Source organism: Oncorhynchus clarkii, chromosome 1, assembly GCF_045791955.1.
Source record: "Oncorhynchus clarkii lewisi isolate Uvic-CL-2024 chromosome 1, UVic_Ocla_1.0, whole genome shotgun sequence".
NCBI lineage: Eukaryota > Metazoa > Chordata > Actinopteri > Salmoniformes > Salmonidae > Oncorhynchus > Oncorhynchus clarkii.
In genome coordinates, this window is record NC_092147.1 from 573,724 (window position 1) to 598,409 (window position 24,686).

The 24,686-nt window shown below is 44.6% G+C and overlaps 1 protein-coding gene across 1 annotated transcript in view; it reads right to left on the reverse strand.

Moving 5' to 3' along the window:
• Window positions 1-306: 306 nt before the first annotated feature.
• Window positions 307-24,686, reverse strand: part of LOC139414522 (transmembrane protein 45a) — a 45,865-nt gene continuing 21,485 nt past the window's right edge. Inside the window, exons 3-6 of the mRNA XM_071162419.1 lie at window positions 23,508-23,720; window positions 23,121-23,305; window positions 13,863-14,005; window positions 307-2,467 (exon numbers count right to left, since the gene is read on the reverse strand). Of these exons, the coding sequence (XP_071018520.1) occupies window positions 2,371-2,467; window positions 13,863-14,005; window positions 23,121-23,305; window positions 23,508-23,720 (638 nt within the window). The 3' untranslated portion in view covers window positions 307-2,370. The remainder of the gene's footprint in view (window positions 2,468-13,862; window positions 14,006-23,120; window positions 23,306-23,507; window positions 23,721-24,686) is intronic.

The window sequence follows — 24,686 nt, forward strand, 5'->3', positions numbered from 1 at the left end:
GACTGTGAGGACGCAATCTGTGAGGACGTGTATACACGTCACCAGGATTCCTATCATTTGATTTAACTCACTCCGCATGCCAGGAGGGCGGAGGTGTATGTATGACCAATGGAATGACACCTAAAGAGAAATCTCAGCCTAGCCCAAAGAGACAGGCAACCAAAACCGAGCACAATTAGGCTGATATGAAATGGGGTACACCTGTCAATTGGCTGTGGACAGGTATAGCCACAACGCTCACCATAGTGACGCCTACTGGAATCAAGTGTGTGACCATTGGAAATGAGACAGGCAATAAGACAGGTGTTTTAAAAATGCTTATTTAATGTAAATTTGAATTTAAAAACATGCATATGCAACATTCTGTTTCACAAAACAGTATTCGATTCAACTGCAAATGGAAATCAAAAACTCTCAAAGTAATATACAGTATATTTCATAAATATATTGAATTTAATACTGCTAAAAATTCTAATTAAATCCCACAGAGCAGATGACAGACGATGATTCCACATTTGCTCCAGATTTCCTTTTCCTATTTTCTCAGTGACAATTTGGTTTATCGTGTTCACAATCCAGCCTAACTCTAGACTGAAGGTGAAGGTACAGAACGATCAGAGGAAACACTAAGGCAGTGGGATCATCTGATGGGATGTTGGCTTGTGCTGTCTGAGATGCATTACTATTCATATATTTAGGTCCTGACAGCTGAGGCTACGATCATCACCATGAAGTGTTATCAAGAGTACAAATTCTATTACACCTGATTCAAGGCAAAATATTGCCAAAACATTCCTTAACCTGAACTTTTGTTTCAAGTATGTTTCCTAAACTAATCTATGTGAATTATGTATTCATGATTATTCAGTACAATGCATGTTGTTGCGCAATCTGACCACAGGATGGCGTTGCTACACAGAGATTTACAGACTGTTTGGCAAAAGCTCCTTGTTTGTCTGGTCCACATGGGTTGGTCATATAATTTTACTCTTCAGATAACATGGCATATTACACCCAAACCCTGTTATTCTTATGTTATCATTCTTCATTTGATGTGTGTGCATTTGTCTGTTCCATTAAACAAATACAATATTTGAATGTTAAGATGTTCAGAGTTGATCCGTTAGGTGTAATAAATAGCGACATAAACAAAGCTAGCTACATCAAATCAAACTTTATTTGCCACATGTGCCGAATACAACAAGTGTAGACTTTACCGTGAAATGCTGACTGACAAGCCCTCAACCAACAGTGCAGTTCAAGAAGAAGAAAAGATTTACCAAGTAGACTAAAATAAAAAGTAACACTAAGAATAACGAGGCTATATACAGCGGGCACCGGTACCGAGTCAGTGTGTGGGGGTACAGGCTAGTTGAGGTAATCTGTACATGTCGGTGGGGGCGAAGTGACTCTGCACAGGTAACAAATAAACAGTGAGTAGCAGCAGTGTACAAGATAAAGATGGTAATAATGTCTTCATGCGGATATTGGGCAGAGGTTGAGTGATGACATCTTATAAAGTAAGGAGAGAAACTGTCCTATAGCTACTGCTGTGTGACTTCTTTATTATTAAAACAATGTCAGCATCTCTTCCTCTGCAGTGGCTGGGGAGGAGAGGCAGCTACTGTGGATAGGGAGAGAGACTGGGACCTTGCAGAACTGGGTTGATGGGCTTCCTGAAGTCAAACCCTGATCAGATAACCAATTGGTCTAGGGTCAGCATGGGACGTTAATAGGTAACGTAAGGATTGGGTGGGTTGCCTCAGTAGCCATGTTGCTATGGTTACTACCGTAAAAACAGTTGAAACTAGCTAGTAAGCTAACTGACAAATTTACATTTCATAAATACTGGAGGCTCCTGTCTCAGCCTCCAGTATTTATGCTGAAATAGTTTGTGTCGAGGGGTTAGGGTCAGTCTTATATCTGGAGTACTTCTCCTGTCTTATCTGGTGTCCGTATGCTCCCTCTAATTCTCTCTTCTCTCGGAGGACCTGAGCCCTAGGACCCCAGTCCACCTGGTCGTGCTGCTGCTCCAGTTTCAACTGTTCTGCCTGTGGCTATGGAACCCTGACCTGTTCACTGGATGTGCTACCTGTCCCAGACCTGCTGTTTCGACTCTCTCTGCTGCACCTGCTGTCTCTTAACTCTGAATGATCGGCTATGAAAATCCAACTGACATTTATTCCTGAGGTGCTGACCTGTTGCACCAGTTTTTCCTTGCCACCGTGCTTCTACATCTGCATTGCTTGCTGTTTGGGGTTTTAGGCTGGGTTTCTGTATAGCACTTTGTGACATCTGCTGATGTAAAAAGGGCTTTATAAATACATTTGATTGATTGATTGACTGCTAAACAGGAAGTTGTTGTTGTCCTTATAGGATCTCGTCCTCTGACTCCTGCTGTCTCTCTCTGGGTTTCAGCAGTCCCATCTCCATTGGGGGGGTTCTCTTAAATCTGGATCGTACCACACTGCAGAGGGGATAGGGGGTGAGGCATGATGAGCGTACTGTAGAATTAGATTTACCAGATTACAAACTCAATGGAGAATCTCTTTATTGAACGTGCTTTTTAGTCCATAACTAGGCTTAAAGGTCCTGAACAGTCTTTCTGATTCCCATGTAAAATAGCCTTTTGACTAAAATATCACCCATATCAAAATGCTCAAAAGCACTTTCTCTCTTACGGCTAACTTACTAGGAAATTTGAAAAGACAGAATGAGTGGGCAGAGAGCTTACTGTATATTCATGAGCTCACATTGACGGACAGCTTTTTGAAACTTGGATGCAGGGAGCAGTGTTGCAGTCAAATCATCTCAAGGAAATGTGGTGAAACACAAAGCAACTCAAACAACATTGAAATTGCATCAATTATATACAGTTGAAGTTGGATGTTTACATACACCTTAGCCAAATACATTTGAACTAAGTTTTTCACTATTTCTGACATTTAATCCTAGTAAAAATTCCCTGTCTTAGGTCAGTTAGGATCACCACTTTATTGTAACAATGTGAAATGTCCGAATAATAGTAGAGAGAATGATTTATTTCAGCTTTTATTTATTTCATCACATTCCCAGTGGGTCAGAAGTTTACATACACTTAATTAGTATTTGATAGCATTGCCTTTAAATGGTTTAACTTGGGTCAAACGTGTTGGGTAGCCTTCCACAAGCTTCCCACAATAAGTTGAGTGAATTTTGGCCCATTCCTCCTGACAGAGCTGGTGTAACTGAGTCAGGTTTGTAGGCCTCCTTGCTTTTTCAGCTCTGCCCTTGACTTTGTTGTCCTTAAGCCATTTTGCTACAACTTTGGAAGACCCATTTGCGACCTAGCTTTAACTTCCTGACTGATGTCTTGTGATGTTGTTTCAATATATCCACCTAATTTTCCTGCCTAATGATGCCATCTATTTTGTGAAGTGCACCAGTCCCTCCTGCAGCAAAGCACCCCCACAACACGATGCTGCCACCCCCGTGCTTCACGGTTGGGATGGTGTTCTTCGGCTTGCAAGCCTCCCCCTTTTTCCTCCAAACATAACAATGGTCATTATGGCCAAACAGTTCTATTTTTGTTTCGTTAGACGAGGACATTTCTCCAAAAATTACAATTTTTGTCCCCATGTGCAGTTGCAAACCTTAGTCTGGCTCTTTTATGGCGGTTTTGGAGCAGTGGCTTCTTCCTTGCTGAGTGGTCGTTCAAGTACTCGTTTTACTGTGGATATACAGTGGGGAGAACAAGTATTTGATACACTGCCGATTTTGCAGGTTTCCTACTTACAAAGCACGTAGCGGTCTGTAATTTTTTTTATCATAGGTACACTTTAACTGTGAGAGACGGAATCTAAAACAAAAATCCAGAAAGTCCCAGTAAGAATTCCGGCTCTCACAGACCTGTTAGTATTTCTTTAAGAAGCCCTCCTGTTCTCCACTCATTACCTGTTTTAACTGCACCTGTTTGAACTCGTTACCTGTATAAAAGACACCTGTCCACACACTCAATCAAACAGACTCCAACCTATCCACAATGGCCAAGACCAGAGAGCTGTGTAAGGACATCAGGGATACAATTGTAGATCTGCACAAGGTTGGGATGGGCTACAGACCAATAGGCAAGCAGCTTGGTGAGAAGGCAACAACTGTTGGCGCAATTATTAGAAATTGGAAGAAGTTCAAGATGACGGTCAATCACCCTCGGTCTGGGGCTCCATGCAAGATCTCACCTCGTGGGGCATCAATGATCATGAGGAAGGTAAGGGATCAGCCCAGAACTACACGGCAGGACCTGGTCAATGACCTGAAGAGAGCTGGGACCACAGTCTCAAAGAAAACCATTAGTAACACACTACTCCGTCATGGATTAAAATCCTGCAGCGCATGCAAGGTCCCCCTGCTCAAGCCAGCGCATGTCCAGGCCCGTCTGAAGTTTGCCAATGACCATCTGGATGATCCAGAGGAGGAATGGGAGAAGGTCATGTGGTCTGATGAGACAAAAATATAGCTTTTTGGTCTAAACTCCACTCGCCGTGTTTGGAGGAAGAAGAAGGATGAGTACAACCCCAAGAACACCATCCCAACCGTGAAGCATGGGGATGCTTTTGGGATGCTTTTCTGCAAAGGGGACAGGATGACTGCACCGTATTGAGGGGAGGATGGATGGGGCCATGTATCGCGAGATCTTGGCCAAAAACCTCCTTCCCTCAGTAAGAGCATTGAAGATGGGTCGTGGCTGGGTCTTCCAGCAAGACAACGACTCGAAACACACAGCCAGGGCAACTAAGCAGTGGCTCCGTAAGAAGCATCTCAAGGTCCTGGAGTGGCCTAGCCAGTCTCCAGACCTGAACCCAATAGAACATCTTTGGAGGGAGCTGAAAGTCCGTATTGCCCAGCGACAGCCCCGAAAGGAAGGATCTGGAGAAGGTCTGTATGGAGGAGTGAGCCAAAATCCCTGCTGCAGTGTGTGCAACCTGGTCAAGAACTACAGGAAACTTATGATCTCTGTAATTGCAAACAAAGGTTTCTGTACCAAATATTAAGTTCTGCTTTTCTGATGTATCAAATACTTATGTCATGCAACAAAATGCAAATTAATTACTTAAAAATCATACAATGTGATTTTCTGGATGATATGATAAAAATGACAGACCTCTACATGCTTTGTAAGTAGGAAAACCTGCAAAATCGGCAGTGTATCAAATACTTGTTCTCCCCACTGTAGATAATTCTGTACCTGTTTCCTCCAGCATCTTAACAAGGTCCTTCTGCTGTTGTTCTGGGATTGATTTGCACTTTTTGCACCAAAGTACTTTCATCTCTAGGAGACAGAACGCATCTCCTTCCTGAGCGGCATGACGGCTGCGTGGTCCCATGGTGTTTATACTTGCGTACTATTGTTTGTACAGATGAACGTGGTACCTTCAGGAGTTTGGAAATTGCTCCCAAGGATAAACCAGACTTTTGGAGGTCTACAATGTTTTTTTCCTGAGGTCTTGGCTGATTTCTTTTGATTTTCCCATGATGTCAAGCAAAGAGGCAATGAGTTTGAAGGTAGGCCTTGAAATACATCCACAGGTACACCTCCAATTTACTCAAATGATGTCAATTGGCCTATCAGAAGCTTCTAAAGCCTTGACATAATTTTCTGAAATTTTCCAAGCTGTTTAAAAGCACAGTCAACTTAGTGTATGTAAACTTCTGACCCACTGGAATTGTGATACAGTGATATAATCTGTCTAACACCAGACACAGATAAAAGGGGACAAATAAAAGTATCTTTGCCATAGATGAATAGGGTCAACTTTAATTATATTTTCTGACACCCTACAGTCAAAATTTGGCACCAGTAGAGTAGCTATCTATCTATATAAACCACGCCCCTCTGCAAATACGCCTTCTCCGATGTTGGTTTCAAGGAGGCACTTATTTAAATTAGGTAAGAGAATATCATGTTACCATTGGTGTATTAAAATGAGAGGAGGGCCTCCCGGGTGGCGCAGTGGATAAGGGTGCTGTACTGCAGCGTCAGCTGTGCCATCAGAGACTCTGGGTTTGTGCCCAGGCTCTGTCGTAACCGGCCGCAACCGGGAGGTCCGTGGGGCGACGCACAATTGGCCTAGCGTCGTCCGGGTTAGGGAGGTGTGACGGCCCTGAATTTTTCTGAACCGTCTCAGTGCTTCTCCTTCCAATAGGGCGCTTTCCCTTTAATTCCCAATTAAATAACCAGCTTCAGCTGCGCAAAAGTGGGGTTGTGATGGAGACGTGAATGAGGATGTGTTCAACCCTCAGTTCCAAAGCTTCTCTATTCCGTGTGTTTTGTAGCCTAATAGAGTTTACCCAGGATCGGATCCACCCTTTGCGTCCGTGGACTACACCTCTCCGTTCTTCGTGGCCTTTCGCCGCTGGAGATCTGTTGGCGGATTGGATTGTCTGACTGACCGACTGACTACAACCTTTTTGTATACGGTATTTCATTTGTTTTGATGTATACTGTGATGATTTATGTAGTTAGTTGTAGTTGAGGACTTAGTAAGAGTTGATACGCTTTAAAGTTCTGTGGTAAAATAATTGTTATATTGATTGTATGATTAATACTGGGTTTACGCTATACTTGAATGAACGGACAAACATTGCGTGACTAAGGTCACGGGAGTTCCCTGAACTCCTTTACCGGGCTGGACGCTTTTTAGGCCCGAGGTACAGGACATTTCTGGAGGAACCAGAACTCATTGTGTTATATTATTATGTGTGTGTAATCATTGATGTTGCTAATACAACCCACGCAAAATAATATAGTTGTTTTTGAAGTTCTTTCCAATGTTTTAAGGGTTTATGAAAAGTTTATTTCCATCCTGACTTTTACATAAGTCCTTTGTATTGGTGTAGACTTTACGGACCAGATGGGACTCCTTCCCTCCCAAACCAAAAGGAGAAACAAATGTTTTCTCTGGTAGGCACAACGTACCTGGCACCCCTATAAATAATAACCTCAAGTCAAAACCGTTACATAAAAAATGGCACCCCAGATGGGACCGCTCACCATTGAGAACTAACCAAAGCAAATCTTTTGTGTGGAATTAAAACAATGGATTCACCCCAAGATAATGTGCTCATCCATGTCATACCTGTCAATGGGAATATACAGGGCCATTCTGATCATCAAGCTGACAAGACAAATCATAATGTGAATAGAGATAAGGGAGTTGATCTGGGCCAGAGCCCTGGGAATCTGAATGCTCGGTCTGGACCACAGGCCACAGGTCTAACCAGTTACTCACTTATTGACATGGATCTGTGTGGAAGTACTGAGCTAGCCCTCCCTCTGACACCCAACCTTCCTCCATTGTCTGGTTTATCTCCAGAGGTTGTAGTCTTACAACTTCAAGGTGGCATCCTTGATATTCGTCAGACTCAACAACATCTCCAAACTCTTATCCACCATAAATTAAAATGTCTGAGTGAAGAGCAACAACAGAGTGCCATGGAATTCAGAAACTCACTGAGGACTCTAACCCACATGCTGACAGAGCTCAGTGAGAGTGGAAGACGGGAAATTACTGGTGCCATGGACAGGCAGTTTGACTACCAACGAAACCAACTCACTGCCACTCTCCAATGGCGCCTGCAACATCACCACACTGAGGTCCTCAAGGACGTTAATTCTGTTTTTTCTCCCATGGTTAACACTGTAGACCACTTGCAGACAGAGCTCTCTAATTGTGTTAAAATGTTGGATGACGTGTCTGTGGACATGGCCTCCATTAGGCACAACTCCTTGCACAGAGTTTCTCTGGTGTCCACTTCTGTTCAGACCTCTGAACAGCCAAGACAAGGCCATGCTGCAGCCACCCCTTGCAGGATGCAATCCACCATGCATCCTGGTGTTCATTTTCATGGTCCCATAACTCCCTCCCCCTCTACTTCCTCAATCCCTCCTATCTCGTTTGTTCATGGTGATTTGAGTAGACGTCATGTGGGGGCGATGCCCATTAAATTGCAATTTCCCACCTTTGCGAAAAAAGATGACAGTCCTGATCCGCTAATGTATCTAGAAAGATGTTGTGACTTTCTTGCCCTCAATCCCCTGGCTGACGAAGAACTCCTTGCCACATTGAGGAATGTGTTGCATGAGACAGCTCGAGACTGGTGGGATGTGGCACGTCTCACCACTACCTCCTGGGCTGACTTTGAGGCCAAGTTTTCCTCTGCATTTCTGTCTGAGGACTACACAGATGAGCTGGCAGACAGAGTCAGGAATCGAGTGCAAAGCGAGAAAGAGAGTGTCCGTGACTTTGCATACGGTTACCACTCCCTGTGCAGAAGGTGGAAACCTGGCATTGAGGAGGAAGAGGTCATTAAATTGATCTTGAAGAACATCAACCCACTACTAGCCAGTCAACTCCGAGAAAGAGTCACCACTGTCGATGGACTGGTTCGCTTGGGACAGCAGTTTGAGAAGGACAGAGAATGCCAACAGCAATATGACCAAAGAAAGAAACAGACCCCCAAACAGTTACCCAAGACAGACATCAACAACAGCCAGAGTCTCCAGCCATGACCCCTCTCATGTTCTGTTGGAGATGTAGCCAAAAGGGACATTCTTCAGCTACATGTCCAAGACCGTATCAAGTAAACCCTTCCAGAAACCACAAATCACAACAGGCCAACACACCTAACTCTCTTCGCAGGAATGACCATCCTACTCTGGGTGCTTTAACCAGAGCTGGAACCCAAAGAGTCACTGCCTACGCCCCCCCATCGACATCCCCTTCCTTTCAGTTAATACCGCACCAACTGGTGTTACCCCTGTCCATAGGCCCATGGACAGGAAGAGCCATCCTGGACACCGGGTCATCCTACACACTGCTCAATGAGAAACTGTGGAAGGAGGTTAAAGGTCCACAATACAACTTGAAGCCGTGGACAGAAGGTCCACTCTATCTGGCTGATGGTGAGGCTAGACGACCACTTGGATGGAGTGAGGTAGAGTTCCACCTGTGTAACCGCTCCTATATGATTCCTTCGGTTATCCTACAAACCAAGAACCTTGCTTTTCCTGTAGTGTTGGGAATTGATTTCATGTACTTCAGTGGTGTCCAGATTGATATCGCACACAATTGCTACTGGTTTCCATACAATCCGAGCAAGAAGCATTTCTTCCAATCAGAAGCTATGAAGTTACATGATTGGGGTTCAAATGGGGCAGTCTTCTCTGCCGTTGCTCCGGTACCACTAACCCTTGATAATCCTTCTGATGATCTCCTTTTACAGGCTGTGAGAAGAGCTCAGCTGGAACAGCCAGAGGAGTTAAGGCTGTTGGAACAGCTGCAGAATAATGCTGATGTATGTACTTCAAAGCTGGGACGCACCGGGCTCCTGAAGCACAAAATATTCCTTACACAGGAAATGCCGATCAAGCAAAAGCCATATCGTTTGTCCCCAGCGACGCTAATCATCCAAAAGGGACTCATTAATGACATGTTAACACAAGATATAATAGAACGTTCCTCCTCTCCCTGGGCTGCTCCTGTTTTCCTCATCTCAAAAAAGACTGGTGGTCTTAGATTTTGTGTGGACTATAGGAAGACCAACAATGTTTCCCAGACTGATGCCTATCCTCTTCCTACCATCAACGAGATCCTGGAGTCATTGTCTGGCGCTGTTGTGTTCACTACCCTTGACCTCAAGTGGTTATTGGCAGGTTGAGATGGACCAGGAAAGCAAGGACAAGACTGCTTTTGTCTGTGCTGAGGGCTTGTTTTCCTTTAAGGTGATGCCTTTTGGATTAAAGAATGCACCTGCCACTTTCCAAAGACTCATGGAGATTGCGTTAGGTGAGCTCAAAGGGAAGATCTGTTTCGTCTACCTGGACGATATAATTATCTACTCTCAGAACAGAGAAAGACACTTTCAAGACTTCAAGCAGTGTTGGACAAGCTAAGAGAAGCTGGTCTGACCTTGAATATGAAGAAGAGCAACTTCTGCCAAACCTCCCTGAAGTTCCTTGGCCATATTGTGTCTTTCGACGGCATTCATGTGGATCCTGAAAAGACAAAGGCTGTACAAGACTTCCCTGTGCCAACCACACTCAAGGCCCTTCAACGGTTCCTTGGTATGGCTGGATGGTACCATCGGTTTGTGTCGAACTTCTCTCAGGTGGCAGAACCCCTCAATGCAGTGCCAGACCTCCTTTGAAACCCTGAAACGACACCTCGTCACACCTCCCATTTTAGGTCATCCCAACTTTGATTGCCCTTTTGTTGTTTACACTGATGCAAGTGATTTTGGACTTGGTGCTGTCCTAGTCCAACAGACTGGACTTGGCACTGAAGAAGTGCTAGCATTCGCCAGTCGGACATTGAATGGAGCAGAACGGAACTACTCCACAACCGAGCAAGAGTGCCTTGCAGTTGTCTGGGCTTTGGAGAAGTGGAGGTACTACCTGGAGGGAAGACACTTCACTGTGGTCACTGACCATTCCTCCCTTGTGTGGGTGTTCAAGACCAACAAACCAAGTACCAGACTCAGCAGATGGGCTCTACGGTTGCAAGAGTTCACCTTTGCAGTAGAATACAGGAAAGGAAAATACAACACTGTTCCAGATGCCTTGTCCAGAGCTCCTGCTTGTGATAACGGTGGCCCTCATCTTACATGTGCTACTGTCCTGTCAAGCAGTCGAGACTCACCCAAAACTGACTTTCCCATCTCTGATGAGGCCATATGGAAAGCCCAACAGGATGTTCTAGAAGTACAGGCTTTGTACCAGACTATCCTGGAAGATGGAGAAAATATGGTCAATCCTACCACAAAGCTGACCATCATTGAAGACAAAGTCTACCGAGTTGTACAACTACCTCACAGAACACTCTACCAAATGTACATACCTAAAACTCTACACCTTCTACTGCTGAAACATTTCCATGAAGACCCATTAGCTGGTCATTTGGGCAGGTTCAAAACCTACAAGCGGTTGCAAGCGTTACTGTACTGGCCACATCGGAGCATGGATGTGAAGTCACACATCCGAAACTGTCAGGTTTGTCAAATGTACAAACCAGAAGGTAGAAAGCCTGCTGGCAAGTTGCAGCAAACGGTGGTTACCCGACTTTGGGAAATGTTAGGAGTGGATTTGATGGGTCCATTTCCTAGAAGCTCCAATCAGAATGTGTACATGCTTGATTTTGTAGATTACTATTCAAAGTGGGTGGAGCTCTTTTCCCTGCGTCAGGCCACAGCAAGGACCATCTCTAACATCCTTACGAAAGAGATCCTGACTCGCTGGGGAGTGCCTGATTACATCCTATCTGATCGAGGTTCCCAATTTGTCTCTGATCTCTTTGAGGAGACCTGCCAAAGATGGAACCTGAGACAGAAGTTTACCAGGGTCTATCACCCACAGACCAACCTCACTGAGAGGGTAAATCGAACCTTGAAGACAATGATTGCTTCCTATGTAGGGACCCAGCACAAACACTGGGACAAGCACCTTCACGAGTTTCGATTTGCCCTGAATTCTGCTGTGCAAGAGTCCACTGGAGTCACACCTGCAGAGCTGAACCAAAGTCGGCCCCTCCGAGGACCCTTGGATATGTTGCTACAGCCCCAGCAGCTTACTCCAGACGCTGCTTGCTATGACCAGGTAGTCCATCTCCATGACTTGAGAGCTCTTGTCTCAAAGAACATGATCCAGGCTCGACTCAAGCAGAAGAGACATTATGATGAGAACAGACGAGACATGCAGTTCCAGCTTCGTGATCGGGTGTGGCTTCGCTCTCATCCTTACTCGAAAGCTGAACAATTCTTCTCGGCCAAGCTCGCTCCTAAATGGCAAGGACCATATAGGATTGTGGAGCAGATGGGCCCTTTGAACTACCGAGTGGTGAAAGAGGACACAGGTGAAGATATGCGGGTTGTTCATGTCTCACGCCTTAAGCCCTGTTACCCGTCGGCTGAGGAATTGGAGGCGATTGAGCGCCGCAAGGTCCTGGATATCTTTGAAGAGGAAAGTGAGGAGACTTTTCTCAGATTCCCAGACCCAGAAGTCTCACACCTTAAGGCCTGTGACCCTTCAGCTGAGATGCGTGAGCTCCAAAAAGTCATGAATATTTTTGTAGAGGAAAGTGATGAGGAGACCTTTCTCGGTTTCCCCGACCAAGATGTGCCTTCCAGGGCAATGGTCGGCTTTTTCCAGGGGAGGGGTTGTGTGACGGCCCTGAATTTTTCTGAACCGTCTCAGTGCTTCTCCTTCCAATAGGGCGCTTTCCCTTTAATTCCCAATTAAATAGCCAGCATCAGCTGCGCAAAAGGGGGGTTGTGATGGAGACGTGAATGAGGATGTGTTCAACCCTCAGTTCCAAAGCTTCTCTATTCCGTGTGTTTTGTAGCCTAATAAGAGTTTACCCAGGATCGGATCCACTCTTTGCGTCCGTGGACTACACCTCTCCGTTCTTCGTGGCCTTTCTCCGCTGGAGATCTGTTGGCGGATTGGATTGTCTGACTGACCGACTGACTACAACCTTTTTGTATACGGTATTTCATTTGTTTTGATGTGATGTATACTGTGATGATTTATGTAGTTAGTTGTAGTTGAGGACTTAGTAAGAGTTGATACGCTTTAAAGTTCTGTGGTAAAATAATTGTTATATTGATTGTATGATTAATACTGGGTTTACGCTACACTTGAATGAACGGACAAACATTGCGTGACTAAGGTCACGGGAGTTCCCTGAACTCCTTTACCGGGCTGGACGCTTTTTAGGCCCGAGGTACAGGACATTTCTGGAGGAACCAGAACTCATTGTGTTATATTATTATGTGTGTGTAATCATTGATGTTGTTAATACAACCCACGCAAAAGAATATAGTTGTTTTTGAAGTTCTTTCCAATGTTTTAAGGGTTTATGAAAAGTTTATTTCCATCCTGACTTTTACATAAGTCCTGTGTATTGGTGTAGACTTGACGGACCAGATGGGACTCCTTCCCTCCCAAACCAAAAGGAGAAACCAATGTTTTCTCTGGTAGGCACAACCTACCTGGCACCCCTATAAATAATAACCTCAAGTCAAAACCGTTACAGAGGGCTTGGCCGGTAGGGATATACTTGTCTCATCGTGCACCAGCGACTCCTGTGGCGGGCCGGGCGCAGTGCGCGCTAACCAAGGTTTCCAGGTGCACGGTGTTTCCACCGACACATTGGTGCGGCTGGCTTCCGGGTTGGATGCGTGCTGTGTTAAGAAGCAGTGCGGCTTGGTTGGGTTGTGTATCGGAGGACGCATGACTTTCAACCTTCGTCTCTCCCGAGACCGTACGGGAGTTGTAGCGATGAGACAAGATAGTAGCTACTAAAACAATTGGATACCACAAAATTGGGGAGAAAAATGGGTAAAATTCAAACAAAAAAACAAGAAATGGGGAGATTATTCCTTAATAATCCCGCCTCCTGAATCTAAGCGTTGGACATGGGATCAAACTTGATCAATGTAGAAGCAACATGTTCATACTTTAGCCATCATACTCTGATCTGGTATAATCCAAATATCATTTCATTTTATGAAAAACATGATTTTGACTGTTCATGACCTTTAATGTGTCTGGGGAAACTGCCCCCAAATCAACTAGACTCTGGTGATGATGATGAAGGAATGGAATGCTGATGTACATCATTGTGACTGTAAATATGTAGGAGGTGTTAACCCATAAGACCTCAGGGAAAGTGTTGTCTCACTGGCTGATGGTTGCAGTACAGCACCAATACAGTGAGCAGGCTGAAGGCTAGATGCCAGCACAAACATGTTCAATTAACCAATAAGAACACAGGACATGCTACATTAACCAATAAGAACACAGGATAGGAGTGGAAAGGGTGTCTCACCAGATGATGGTGCAGTACAGCACTGACACAATAAGCAGGCTGAAGACCAGGTGCCAGCAGTAACACATAGTGATAAACATCATGTTGTTATGGTCCTTCTGGTCCCACTCTGCACCACTGGGGGAATACAGGACAAACCCAATCTGGAGGGGGGCAGAGATAAGAGAGGGTTAGAGGATAGAGACTGTTCCAGGGTTTATTATGCTGTAATAGGCTCAACTAGATGGACACAAGCCGCTGCTATGGACGAAAACTGGAAAATCAGGCTGGAAAGTATGTATACAGTATGTATACAGTACACAGAAGCTAATGTGGCATGATGAGCCAAATTCAGGAAATAAATTCTAGCATTTGAACCATTTTGGATGTAAACTATTATGACCCCATTCCTGAAAGCTAAGACTCTCTGGAATGTGGATGTGCCTTCTGTTCCCCTCTATGATGATCACAGGTTGCGTTAGAAGGGAGTGTCACAAAAAAAAGGCAATTAGGCCCCTCTAAGAATATAGTTGAAAAGCCTTGTCATAGCCCTTCTAAGGATAGCATTACACTCCCTATTTAGTCTTGCTCTTGTGACTGACTGGGTTCAAACCAAGTCTCCTGCATGTCACAAGACTGTTAGCCCACTTAGCTAAAGCACCTAGGGATGAGTTCAGGAAGATAACACAAGTCTTCAAGTCTCCAGCAACGTTGCTCATCAAAAGAGTGTGGTTCATCGAATCACCTCAGTTACATTTCACCCCCCTTTGACCTCATACTCAGAGATCAGGGCACCAATATAACTGACTAGGCTTACTGCACAACAACAACACTTTCTGTGGCAACCAGAAGCAGAAGGATCCATGCACGTGATGAGCAATCTTGCCTGAGACCTGAAGACGTATTAAGACGTATTAGTTTGACTGATGGGGTTCTAACCAATGTTCCCTCTAAGCTCCCCCAGGACTACCGTGCAGGAGAAATATCAGCTCGCACAGAAAATCACGAGATTGAACTTCACTCAACTTTCTAGAGTTTTCCCCCTTAGTTAACACTATCAATGTTTCCCTTTACTGTGGGTATTGTGATCGAATCAACTCAATATCAGCCACATTCAATAAAACATACCGAAACAAAATGAACTATGCAAGAGATTTTGTTGCTGGCAGAGTGCATCGGAGTAGGATTCCATTGCATTGACAGTCACGACTCAGGCCCGTACTCTACACAGACCGGTGCGGCATAACAAATCAGAGCTGCAGTAGGTCTATATGCAAATCGACCATTGCCATATATGGCTCTGTGCCATTCATTGTGAACTGGACTGTGTTTACAGCATGAGTGGTCATGAGTAGATGTGCTTGTTTTGAGTTCAAAGCCAGAGCTGCATGTAGCCGTGTTTGTACATTTGTTCATATCCTTTGCTAGTTAGTAAGTTATTAGCCCAGTTATAGATCATTTGATGTCAACAATGGGGGAGTGATTACTTCCTACTAGAGCACAAAACGTGTACATTTCTAGCCACCTTTGAAAAGCCAGTCAGGTAAAGAGCTTTTTTTTGTCTTAAAGGAGCAGTGTTGTATTTTGAGACAAGGTTGAAGAAACTAAGTAGCCAATAGGCTGAGGTTCGCATAATTTGTCTGATTGTCTGTAATAACGGTATGGGAATAATAATCAATTTTATTTTGTAAAGTGGTTTCTCTTTCAACACAACCACATTGTCAGTCACCTCCTTGTCTGAAGGACAAGTGGATTAACAGGTTAATGTCAAGCCCTGTATGTTTTTTTTCAAAAGTCTCATGGAATGTAGGCCTACATTTAACACCAAACATTGGCTGCTACTGTAGTCTGAACGATAGAACAGCTATCTCCATGTTAAAATATTATGGGATGCATTTTATCCATTATTTATGATTGTAGGCCACTCTGGTAGGGCTACATTATGATCAAATAGCAACAGTAGCCTACTTGACCACTGTCTGAAACTGTAACTAAAAGTGGATACAGCCTCAGTGTTCACAGTAAAAATGTAACTTAAAGCAGGTACAGCCTCAGTGTTCACAGTAAAAATGTAACTTAAAGCAGGTACAGCCTCAGTGTTCACAGTAAACCTGTAACTGAAAGCGGGTACAGCCTCAGTGTTTACAGTAAAACTGTAACTTAAAGCAGGTACAGCCTCAGTGTTCACAGTAACCCTGTAACTAAAAGCGGGTACAGCCTCAGTGTTCACAGTAAAACGGTTACTAAAAGCGGGTACAGCCTTGGTGTTCACAGTAAAACGTTGTCTACCTCAGGCCAGGGGTGTTTTGACTGTACTATGTGGGAGGTATTGGGTCTCCAGTGGTGTTTTGACTGTACTATGTGGGAGGTATTTGGTCTCCAGGGTTGTTTTGACTGTACTATGTGGGAGGTATTTGGTCTCCAGGGGTGTTTGGACTGTACTATGTGGGAGGTATTGGGTCTCCGGGGGGTGTTTTGACTACTATGTTGGAGGTATTTGGTCTCCAGGGGTGTTTTGACTGTACTATGTGGGAGGAATTTAGTCTCCAGGGGTGTTTTTGACTGTATTATGTGGGAGGTATTTGGTCTCCAGGGTGTTTTGGCTGTACTATGTGGGAGGTATTTGGTCTCCAGGGGTGTTTTGACTACTATGTGGGAGGTATTTGGTCTCCAGGGGTGTTTTGACTGTACTATGTGGGAGGTATTTGAGGACAGCAGCTCTGATCTTGATGAACTCACAGATGATTATAGACAGGCTTTAAGAGATGTACAGCGTGAGATCAAAAGACAGATCCGGCTGGACAAGGAGGCATACAAGAAAAGGGTGGAGAGGACCCTCTCTACCTGAAACGCAAGGGTGACCTGGCAAGGGATTAAATCCATGGCTAGTACCCCCCCACATAGGCAGGGGAAAAACCAGTGCTGACCTTGGGGGATATGAGGGCCAGAACATGGCTAATGAACTGAATGTTTTCTTCTCAAGATTTGAATCAGACAACTTTGTGTCGGAGGGGACTCACAGACCAGGCAAGGAGGGCATTAATCAGAGAGACAACAAAGAGACCAAAGATAACCCTGAAGGAGCTGCAAAGTGGAGCATGGTGGTGGCAGCATCATGCTGTGGGGATGTTTTCATCGGCAGGGACTGGGAAACTGGTCAGAATTGAAGGAATGATAGATGGCACTAAATGCAGGGAAATTCTTGAGGGGAAACCTGTTTCATTTTTCTAGAGATTTGAGACTGAGATGGAGGTTAATCTTCCAGCAGGACAATGACCCTAACCATACTGCTAAAGCAACACTCAAGTGGTTTAAGGGGAAACATTTAAATGTCTTGTAATGGCCTAGTCAAAGCCCAGACCTCAATCCAATTGAGAATCTGTGGTATGACTTTAAGATTGCTGTACACCAGCGGAACCCATCCAACAAGAACCTGGAGCAGTTTTACCTTGAAGAATGGGCAAACATCCCAGTGGCTAGATATGCCAAGCTTATAGAGACGTACCCCAAGAGACTTGCAGCTGTAATTGCTGCAAAAGGTGGCTCTACAAAGTATTGACAAATATTTTGCCACTTCAAAGTGGTAGGCATGTTATGTAAATCAAATGATACAAACCCCCCAAAAACACATTTTGATTCCAGGTTGTAAGGCAACAAATAGGAAAAATGCCAAGGGGGTGAATAGTTTCGCAAGCCACTGTAGGGTTAGTGGAAGTAGGCCTATCTACCAAGGTTTAGTGGAAGTAGGCCTACAGTGCCTTGCGAAAGTATTCGGGCCCCCTTGAACTTTGCGACCTTTTGCCACATTTCAGGCTTCAAAGATAAAGATATAAAACTGTATTTTTTTGTGAAGAATCAACAACAAGTGGGACACAATCATGAAGTGGAACGACATTTATTGGATATTTTAAACTTTTTTAACAAATCAAAAACTGAAAAATTGGGCGTGCAAAATTATTCAGCCCCTTTACTTTCAGTGCAGCAAACTCTCTCCAGAAGTTCAGTGAGGATCTCTGAATGACTAATGATGATAAATACAATCCACCTGTGTGTAATCAAGTCTCCGTATAAATGCACCTGCACTGTGATAGTCTCAGAGGTCCGTTAAAAGCGCAGAGAGCATCATGAAGAACAAGGAACACACCAGGCAGGTCCGAGATACTGTTGTGAAGAAATTTAAAGCCGGATTTGGATACAAAAATATTTCCCAAGCTTTAAACATCCCAAGGAGCACTGTGCAAGCGATAATATTGAAATGGAAGGAGTATCAGACCACTGCAAATCTACCAAGACCTGGCCGTCCCTCTAAACTTTCAGCTCATACAAGGAGAAGACTGATCAGAGATGCAGCCAAGAGGCCCATGATCACTCTGGATGAACTGCAGAGATCTACAGCTGAGGTGGGAGACTCTGTCCATAGGACAACAATCAGTAGTATATTGCACAAATCTGGCCTTTATGGAAGAGTGGCAAGAAGAAAGCCATTTCTTAAAGATATCCATAAAAAGTGTCGTTTAAAGTTTGCCACAAGCCACCTGGGAGACACACCAAACATGTGGAAGAAGGTGCTCTGGTCAGATGAAACCAAAATTGAACTTTTTGGCAACAATGCAAAACGTTATGTTTGGCGTAAAAGCAACACAGCTCATCACCCTGAACACACCATCCCCACTGTCAAACATGGTGGTGGCAGCATCATGGTTTGGGCCTGCTTTTCTTCAGCAGGGACAGGGAAGATGGTTAAAATTGATGGGAAGATGGATGGAGCCAAATACAGGACCATTCTGGAAGAAAACCTGATGGAGTCTGCAAAAGACCTGAGACTGGGACGGAGATTTGTCTTCCAACAAGACAATGATCCAAAACATAAAGCAAAATCTACAATGGAATGGTTCAAAAATAAACATATCCAGGTGTTCACAAATGCTCTCCATCCAACCTCACTGAGCTCGAGCTGTTTTGCAAGGAGGAATGGGAAAAAATGTCAGTCTCTCGATGTGCAAAACTGATAGAGACATACCCCAAGCGACTTACAGCTGTAATCGCAGCAAAAGGTGGCGCTACAAAGTATTAACTTAAGGGGGCTGAATCATTTTGCACGCCCAATTTTTCAGTTTTTGATTTGTTAAAAAAGTTTGAAATATCCAATAAATGTCATTCCACTTCATGATTGTGTCCCACTTGTTGTTGATTCTTCACAAAAAAATACAGTTTTATATCTTTATGTTTTTGAAGCCTGAAATGTGGCAAAAGGTCGCAAAGTTCAAGGGGGCCGAATACTTTCGCAAGGCACTGTATCTACCCAGGTTTAGTGGAAGTAGGAATATCTACCCAGGTTTAGTGGAAGTAGGGCTATCTACCCAGTTTAGTGAAAGTAGGGCTGTCTACCCAGGTTTAGTGGAAGTAGGGCTGTCTACCCAGGTTTAGTGGAAGTAGGCCTATCTGCCCAGGTTTAGTGGAAGTAGGCCTATCTACCCAGGTTTAGTGGAAGTAGGCCTATATACCCAGGTTTAGTGGAAGTAGGGCTGTCTACCCAGGTTTAGTGGAAGTAGGCCTATCTACCCAGGTTTAGTGGAAGTAGGGCTATATACCCAGGTTTAGTGGAAGTAGGGCTGTCTACCCAGGTTTAGTGGAAGTAGGGCTGTTTACCCAGGTTTAGTGGAAGTAGGCCTGTCTACCCAGGTTTAGTGGAAGTAGGCCTATCTAGCCAGGTTTAGTGGAAGTAGGCCTATCTAGCCAGGTTTAGTGGAAGTAGGCCTATCTACCCAGGTTTAGTGGAAGTAGGAATATCTACCCAGCTTTAGTGGAAGTAGGGTTGTCTACCCAGGTTTAGTGGAAGTAGGCCTATCTACCCAGGTTTAGTGGAAGTAGGCCTATCTACCCAGGTTTAGTGGAAGTAGGCCTATCTACCCAGGTTTAGTGGAAGTAGGCCTATCTACCCAGGTTTAGTGGAAGTAGGAATATCTTCCCAGGTTTAGTGGAAGTAGGGCTATCTACCCAGGTTTAGTGGAAGTAGGGATATCTACATTGGTTTATTGGAAGTAGGGCTGTCTACCCAGGTTTAGTGGAAGTAGGGCTGTCTACCCAGGTTTATTGGAAGTAGGGCTATCTACCCAGGTTTAGTGGAAGTAGGCCTATCTACCCAGGTTTAGTGGAAGTAGGAATATCTACCCAGGTTTAGTGGAAGTAGGCCTATCTACCCAGGTTTAGTGGAAGTAGGAATATCTACCCAGGTTTAGTGGAAGTAGGGCTATCATTTTGCACGCCCAATTTTTCAGTTTTTGATTTGTTAAAAAAGTTTGAAATATCCAATAAATGTCATTCCACTTCATGATTGTGTCCCACTTGTTGTTGATTCTTCACAAAAAAATACAGTTTTATATCTTTATGTTTTTGAAGCCTGAAATGTGGCAAAAGGTCGCAAAGTTCAAGGGGGCCGAATACTTTCGCAAGGCACTGTATCTACCCAGGTTTAGTGGAAGTAGGAATATCTACCCAGGTTTAGTGGAAGTAGGGCTATCTACCCAGTTTAGTGAAAGTAGGGCTGTCTACCCAGGTTTAGTGGAAGTAGGGCTGTCTACCCAGGTTTAGTGGAAGTAGGCCTATCTGCCCAGGTTTAGTGGAAGTAGGCCTATCTACCCAGGTTTAGTGGAAGTAGGCCTATATACCCAGGTTTAGTGGAAGTAGGGCTGTCTACCCAGGTTTAGTGGAAGTAGGCCTATCTACCCAGGTTTAGTGGAAGTAGGGCTATATACCCAGGTTTAGTGGAAGTAGGGCTGTCTACCCAGGTTTAGTGGAAGTAGGGCTGTTTACCCAGGTTTAGTGGAAGTAGGCCTGTCTACCCAGGTTTAGTGGAAGTAGGCCTATCTAGCCAGGTTTAGTGGAAGTAGGCCTATCTAGCCAGGTTTAGTGGAAGTAGGCCTATCTACCCAGGTTTAGTGGAAGTAGGAATATCTACCCAGCTTTAGTGGAAGTAGGGTTGTCTACCCAGGTTTAGTGGAAGTAGGCCTATCTACCCAGGTTTAGTGGAAGTAGGCCTATCTACCCAGGTTTAGTGGAAGTAGGCCTATCTACCCAGGTTTAGTGGAAGTAGGCCTATCTACCCAGGTTTAGTGGAAGTAGGAATATCTACCCAGGTTTAGTGGAAGTAGGGCTATCTACCCAGGTTTAGTGGAAGTAGGGATATCTACATTGGTTTATTGGAAGTAGGGCTGTCTACCCAGGTTTAGTGGAAGTAGGGCTGTCTACCCAGGTTTATTGGAAGTAGGGCTATCTACCCAGGTTTAGTGGAAGTAGGCCTATCTACCCAGGTTTAGTGGAAGTAGGAATATCTACCCAGGTTTAGTGGAAGTAGGCCTATCTACCCAGGTTTAGTGGAAGTAGGAATATCTACCCAGGTTTAGTGGAAGTAGGGCTATCTACATTGGTTTATTGGAAGTAGGGCTGTCTACCCAGGTTTAGTGGAATTAGGGCTGTCTACCCAGGTTTATTGGAAGTAGGGCTGTCTACCCAGGTTTAGTGGAAGTAGGCCTGTCTACCCAGGTTTAGTGGAAGTAGGGCTATCTACCCAGGTTTAGTGGAAGTAGGGCTATCTACCCAGGTTTAGTGGAAGTAGGGCTGTCTACCCAGGTTTAGTGGAAGTAGGGCTGTCTACCCAGGTTTAGTGGAAGTAGGGCTATCTACCCAGGTTTAGTGGAAGTAGACCTATCTACCATGATTTAGTGTTCAGGAGATCAATTTGCGCTCTACTAAATAGACATTGGAATCATGTGTCCCCACAACATATACAGAACAGTGTCCATAACCTGAAGGGGAGATGAGATGATGCTAGCTGTGACAAACACAATGAATTAGGGACTTTAACATCAGAATGCTGTTATAGAGTGTTTGATTAGAGCTTATGGTCCTTTATCAACTAGTCCTCTACTCTACAACTCTGTATCAAATACATACACAAACACACACACACACGAGAGAGAAATAGTCTGTGCATCCCAATTGGCATCCTCTTCCTTATATATATTTTTGTATATTTTCTTCAACCGATCGCTGCCTGCACCTGCCCGCCCATCCAGCATCACTACTCTGGACGGTTCTGACTTAGAATATGTGGACAACTACAAATACGTAGGTGTCTGGTTAGACTGTAAACTCTCCTTCCAGACTCATATCAAACATCTCCAATCCAAAGTTAAATCTAGAATCGGCGTCCTATTTCGCAACGAAGCATCCTTCACTCATGCTGCCAAACATACCCTCGTAAAACTGACCATCCTACCGATCCTCGACTTCGGCGATGTCATTTACAAAATAGCCTCCAATACCCTACTTAATAAATTGGATGCAGTCTATCACAACGCCATCCGTTTTGTCACCAAAGCCCCATACACTACCCACCACTGCGACCTGTACGTTCTCGTTGGCTGGCCCTCGCTTCATACTCGTCGCCAAACCTACTGGCTCCAGGTCATCTACAACACCCTGCTAGGTAAAGTCCCCCCTTATCTCAGCTCGCTGGTCACCACAGCAGCACCCACCTGAAGCACGCGTTCGAGCAGGTATATCTCTCTGGTCACCCCAAAACCAATTCTTCCTTTGGCCGCATCTCCTTCCAGTTCTCTGCTGCCAATGACTGGAACGAACAACAAAAATCTCTGAAACTGGAAACACTTATCTCCCTCACTAGCTTTAAGCACCAGCTGTCAGAGCAGCTCACAGATTACTGCACCTGTACATAGCCCACCTATAATTTAGCCCAAACAACTACCTCCTCCCCTACTGTATTTATTTTATTTATTTATTTTGCTCCTTTGCAGACCATTATGTCTATTTCTACTTTGCAAATTATTTCGCTGCAAATCTACCATTCCAGTGTTTTACTTGCTATATTGTATTTACTTTGCCACCATGGCCTTTTATTGCCTTTACCTCCCTTATCTCACCTCATTTGCTCACATTGTATATATACTTATTTTTCTACTGTATTATTGACTGTATGTTTGTTTTACTCCATGTGTAACTCTGTTGTTGTATGTGTCGAACTGCTTTGCGTTATCTTGAGCAGGTCGCAGTTGTAAATGAGAACTTGTTCTCAACTTGCCTACCTGGTTAAATAAAGGTGAAATCTATCAACAACAACAAAAAATATCTAGCTCCCTAACCCCCCCCCCCCCCCTCCCTAGAGAGACAGACAATGACTCAATGACTGACCTGCCAGAACCAGCTCCCTAACCCCCCCCCCCCCTCCCTAGAGAGACAGACAATGACTCAATGACTGACCTGCCAGAACCAGCTCCCCTGCAGGATGGTGAGTGATGCTCTCAGAAGCTCCAGCAGCATGTTTCCTCTGTGGAACACCTCCAGAAAGGACACCATGGCCTCTCCAAACACACAGAACAGCAGCAGCTGGTGAACATGGACATCTAGCATGGCTCTGCCGTGGAGGTGGTACAGGAAAAGGAACCCTGGGAAACACAGAATAAACATCAGTAGTGCGATGGAGCGCCGGTCCACGCATTACAGCCCTATTAACTTGAATAGAGATGTCCATTTCTAGTGGTGATTCGATTTCTATGGATGTAACACTGCATGTGAGCTAGCTAACTAATTACCAAAGCCTATTACCTCAGGACATCTCCATCTCCCCCGCCTGCCCAGACCTATTACCTTCTATGAAGAAGGCGATGGCCAGCATTAGTCTGTCGAGGGCCAGTGGAGCAGCGTCGGTGGTGTGTACAATCAGAGACATGGCTCCAGCCAAGCCAAAGAAGAGGTACATGGTGGAGTGCTGCCAGTTATGGAGTCTGTCCCAGTGATGCTCGCTGTAGTCATACAGGTGCAGCCGTGGTCCGTCTGCTACAAACTGCTCCGCCAGCATCCCTGAAAAACAGAATGTCAGGATTCTCTTAAACGTCTCAGAGAAAAGATCCTTGGTCTTTTAGAAACATCTCATATATGGCAGAGGGAAACTTCTAATCATAGTCTCCCTCTACCATCAACAGTCCAGCAACAATGTCTCATCCTAAAATGATCATTTCAAAACATCCTAACACTCCCAGTTTGTCTGCTCATCCCCAGTGTTGATTAACTACAGACAGTACCAGCTAGTATATGGTGAATTTTCAAAACTCTTAGTACAAAGCTCCAAACTGGTAACACTCGTAAAGCACCCAGACAGCACATTCAAAACCTTTCATTGTGCATTCATTTTGTTTTGTAGATATCTTTCACCACACAACCATTGATCCAAAATCTTTACTGTGAAACATTGGGTTTAATCACCAAAACACAACATAATGATATCTTCTCAATGTAGTTATTTTAACAACCAGTTAATCCAATAGCAAAAAATGTAAGATACTGTCACGCCGCTCCCCCTCTCCAGCACTCAATGTCACTGGTCTACTAACCACCGGTCGGTCGGTCCATCATTACACACACCTGGACTTCATCATCACCTTGATTACCTTCCCTTTATTAGCCTTCAGTAGCCTCAGTCATCAGGCATTAATGGTTTGTTTTCATTCACGTTCTGTACTCTTCTCATGTTTTTTAATCTGCATTCTTCATTATTAAACTCACCTTCTGCATCTGCTTCCTGACTCATGGCGTATACGTGACAGAATACTGCCTCACGAATTATGGAAGCAGCAGAAGATAAAGACATCTCCCAGACGGTCGGTGAACAGGGACACCTACTCTGTCAACATCCCGATCAGCTGGCGCAACTGGGTGCGGCTATGGATAGTACTCTGCGTCCTCCACCGCCTTGACACCACCCGAGAGGATTCACCTACAACAAGTGGAGGGCCTTTTACCTCGAGTCGTCCCAGCAGAGTAGCAGGT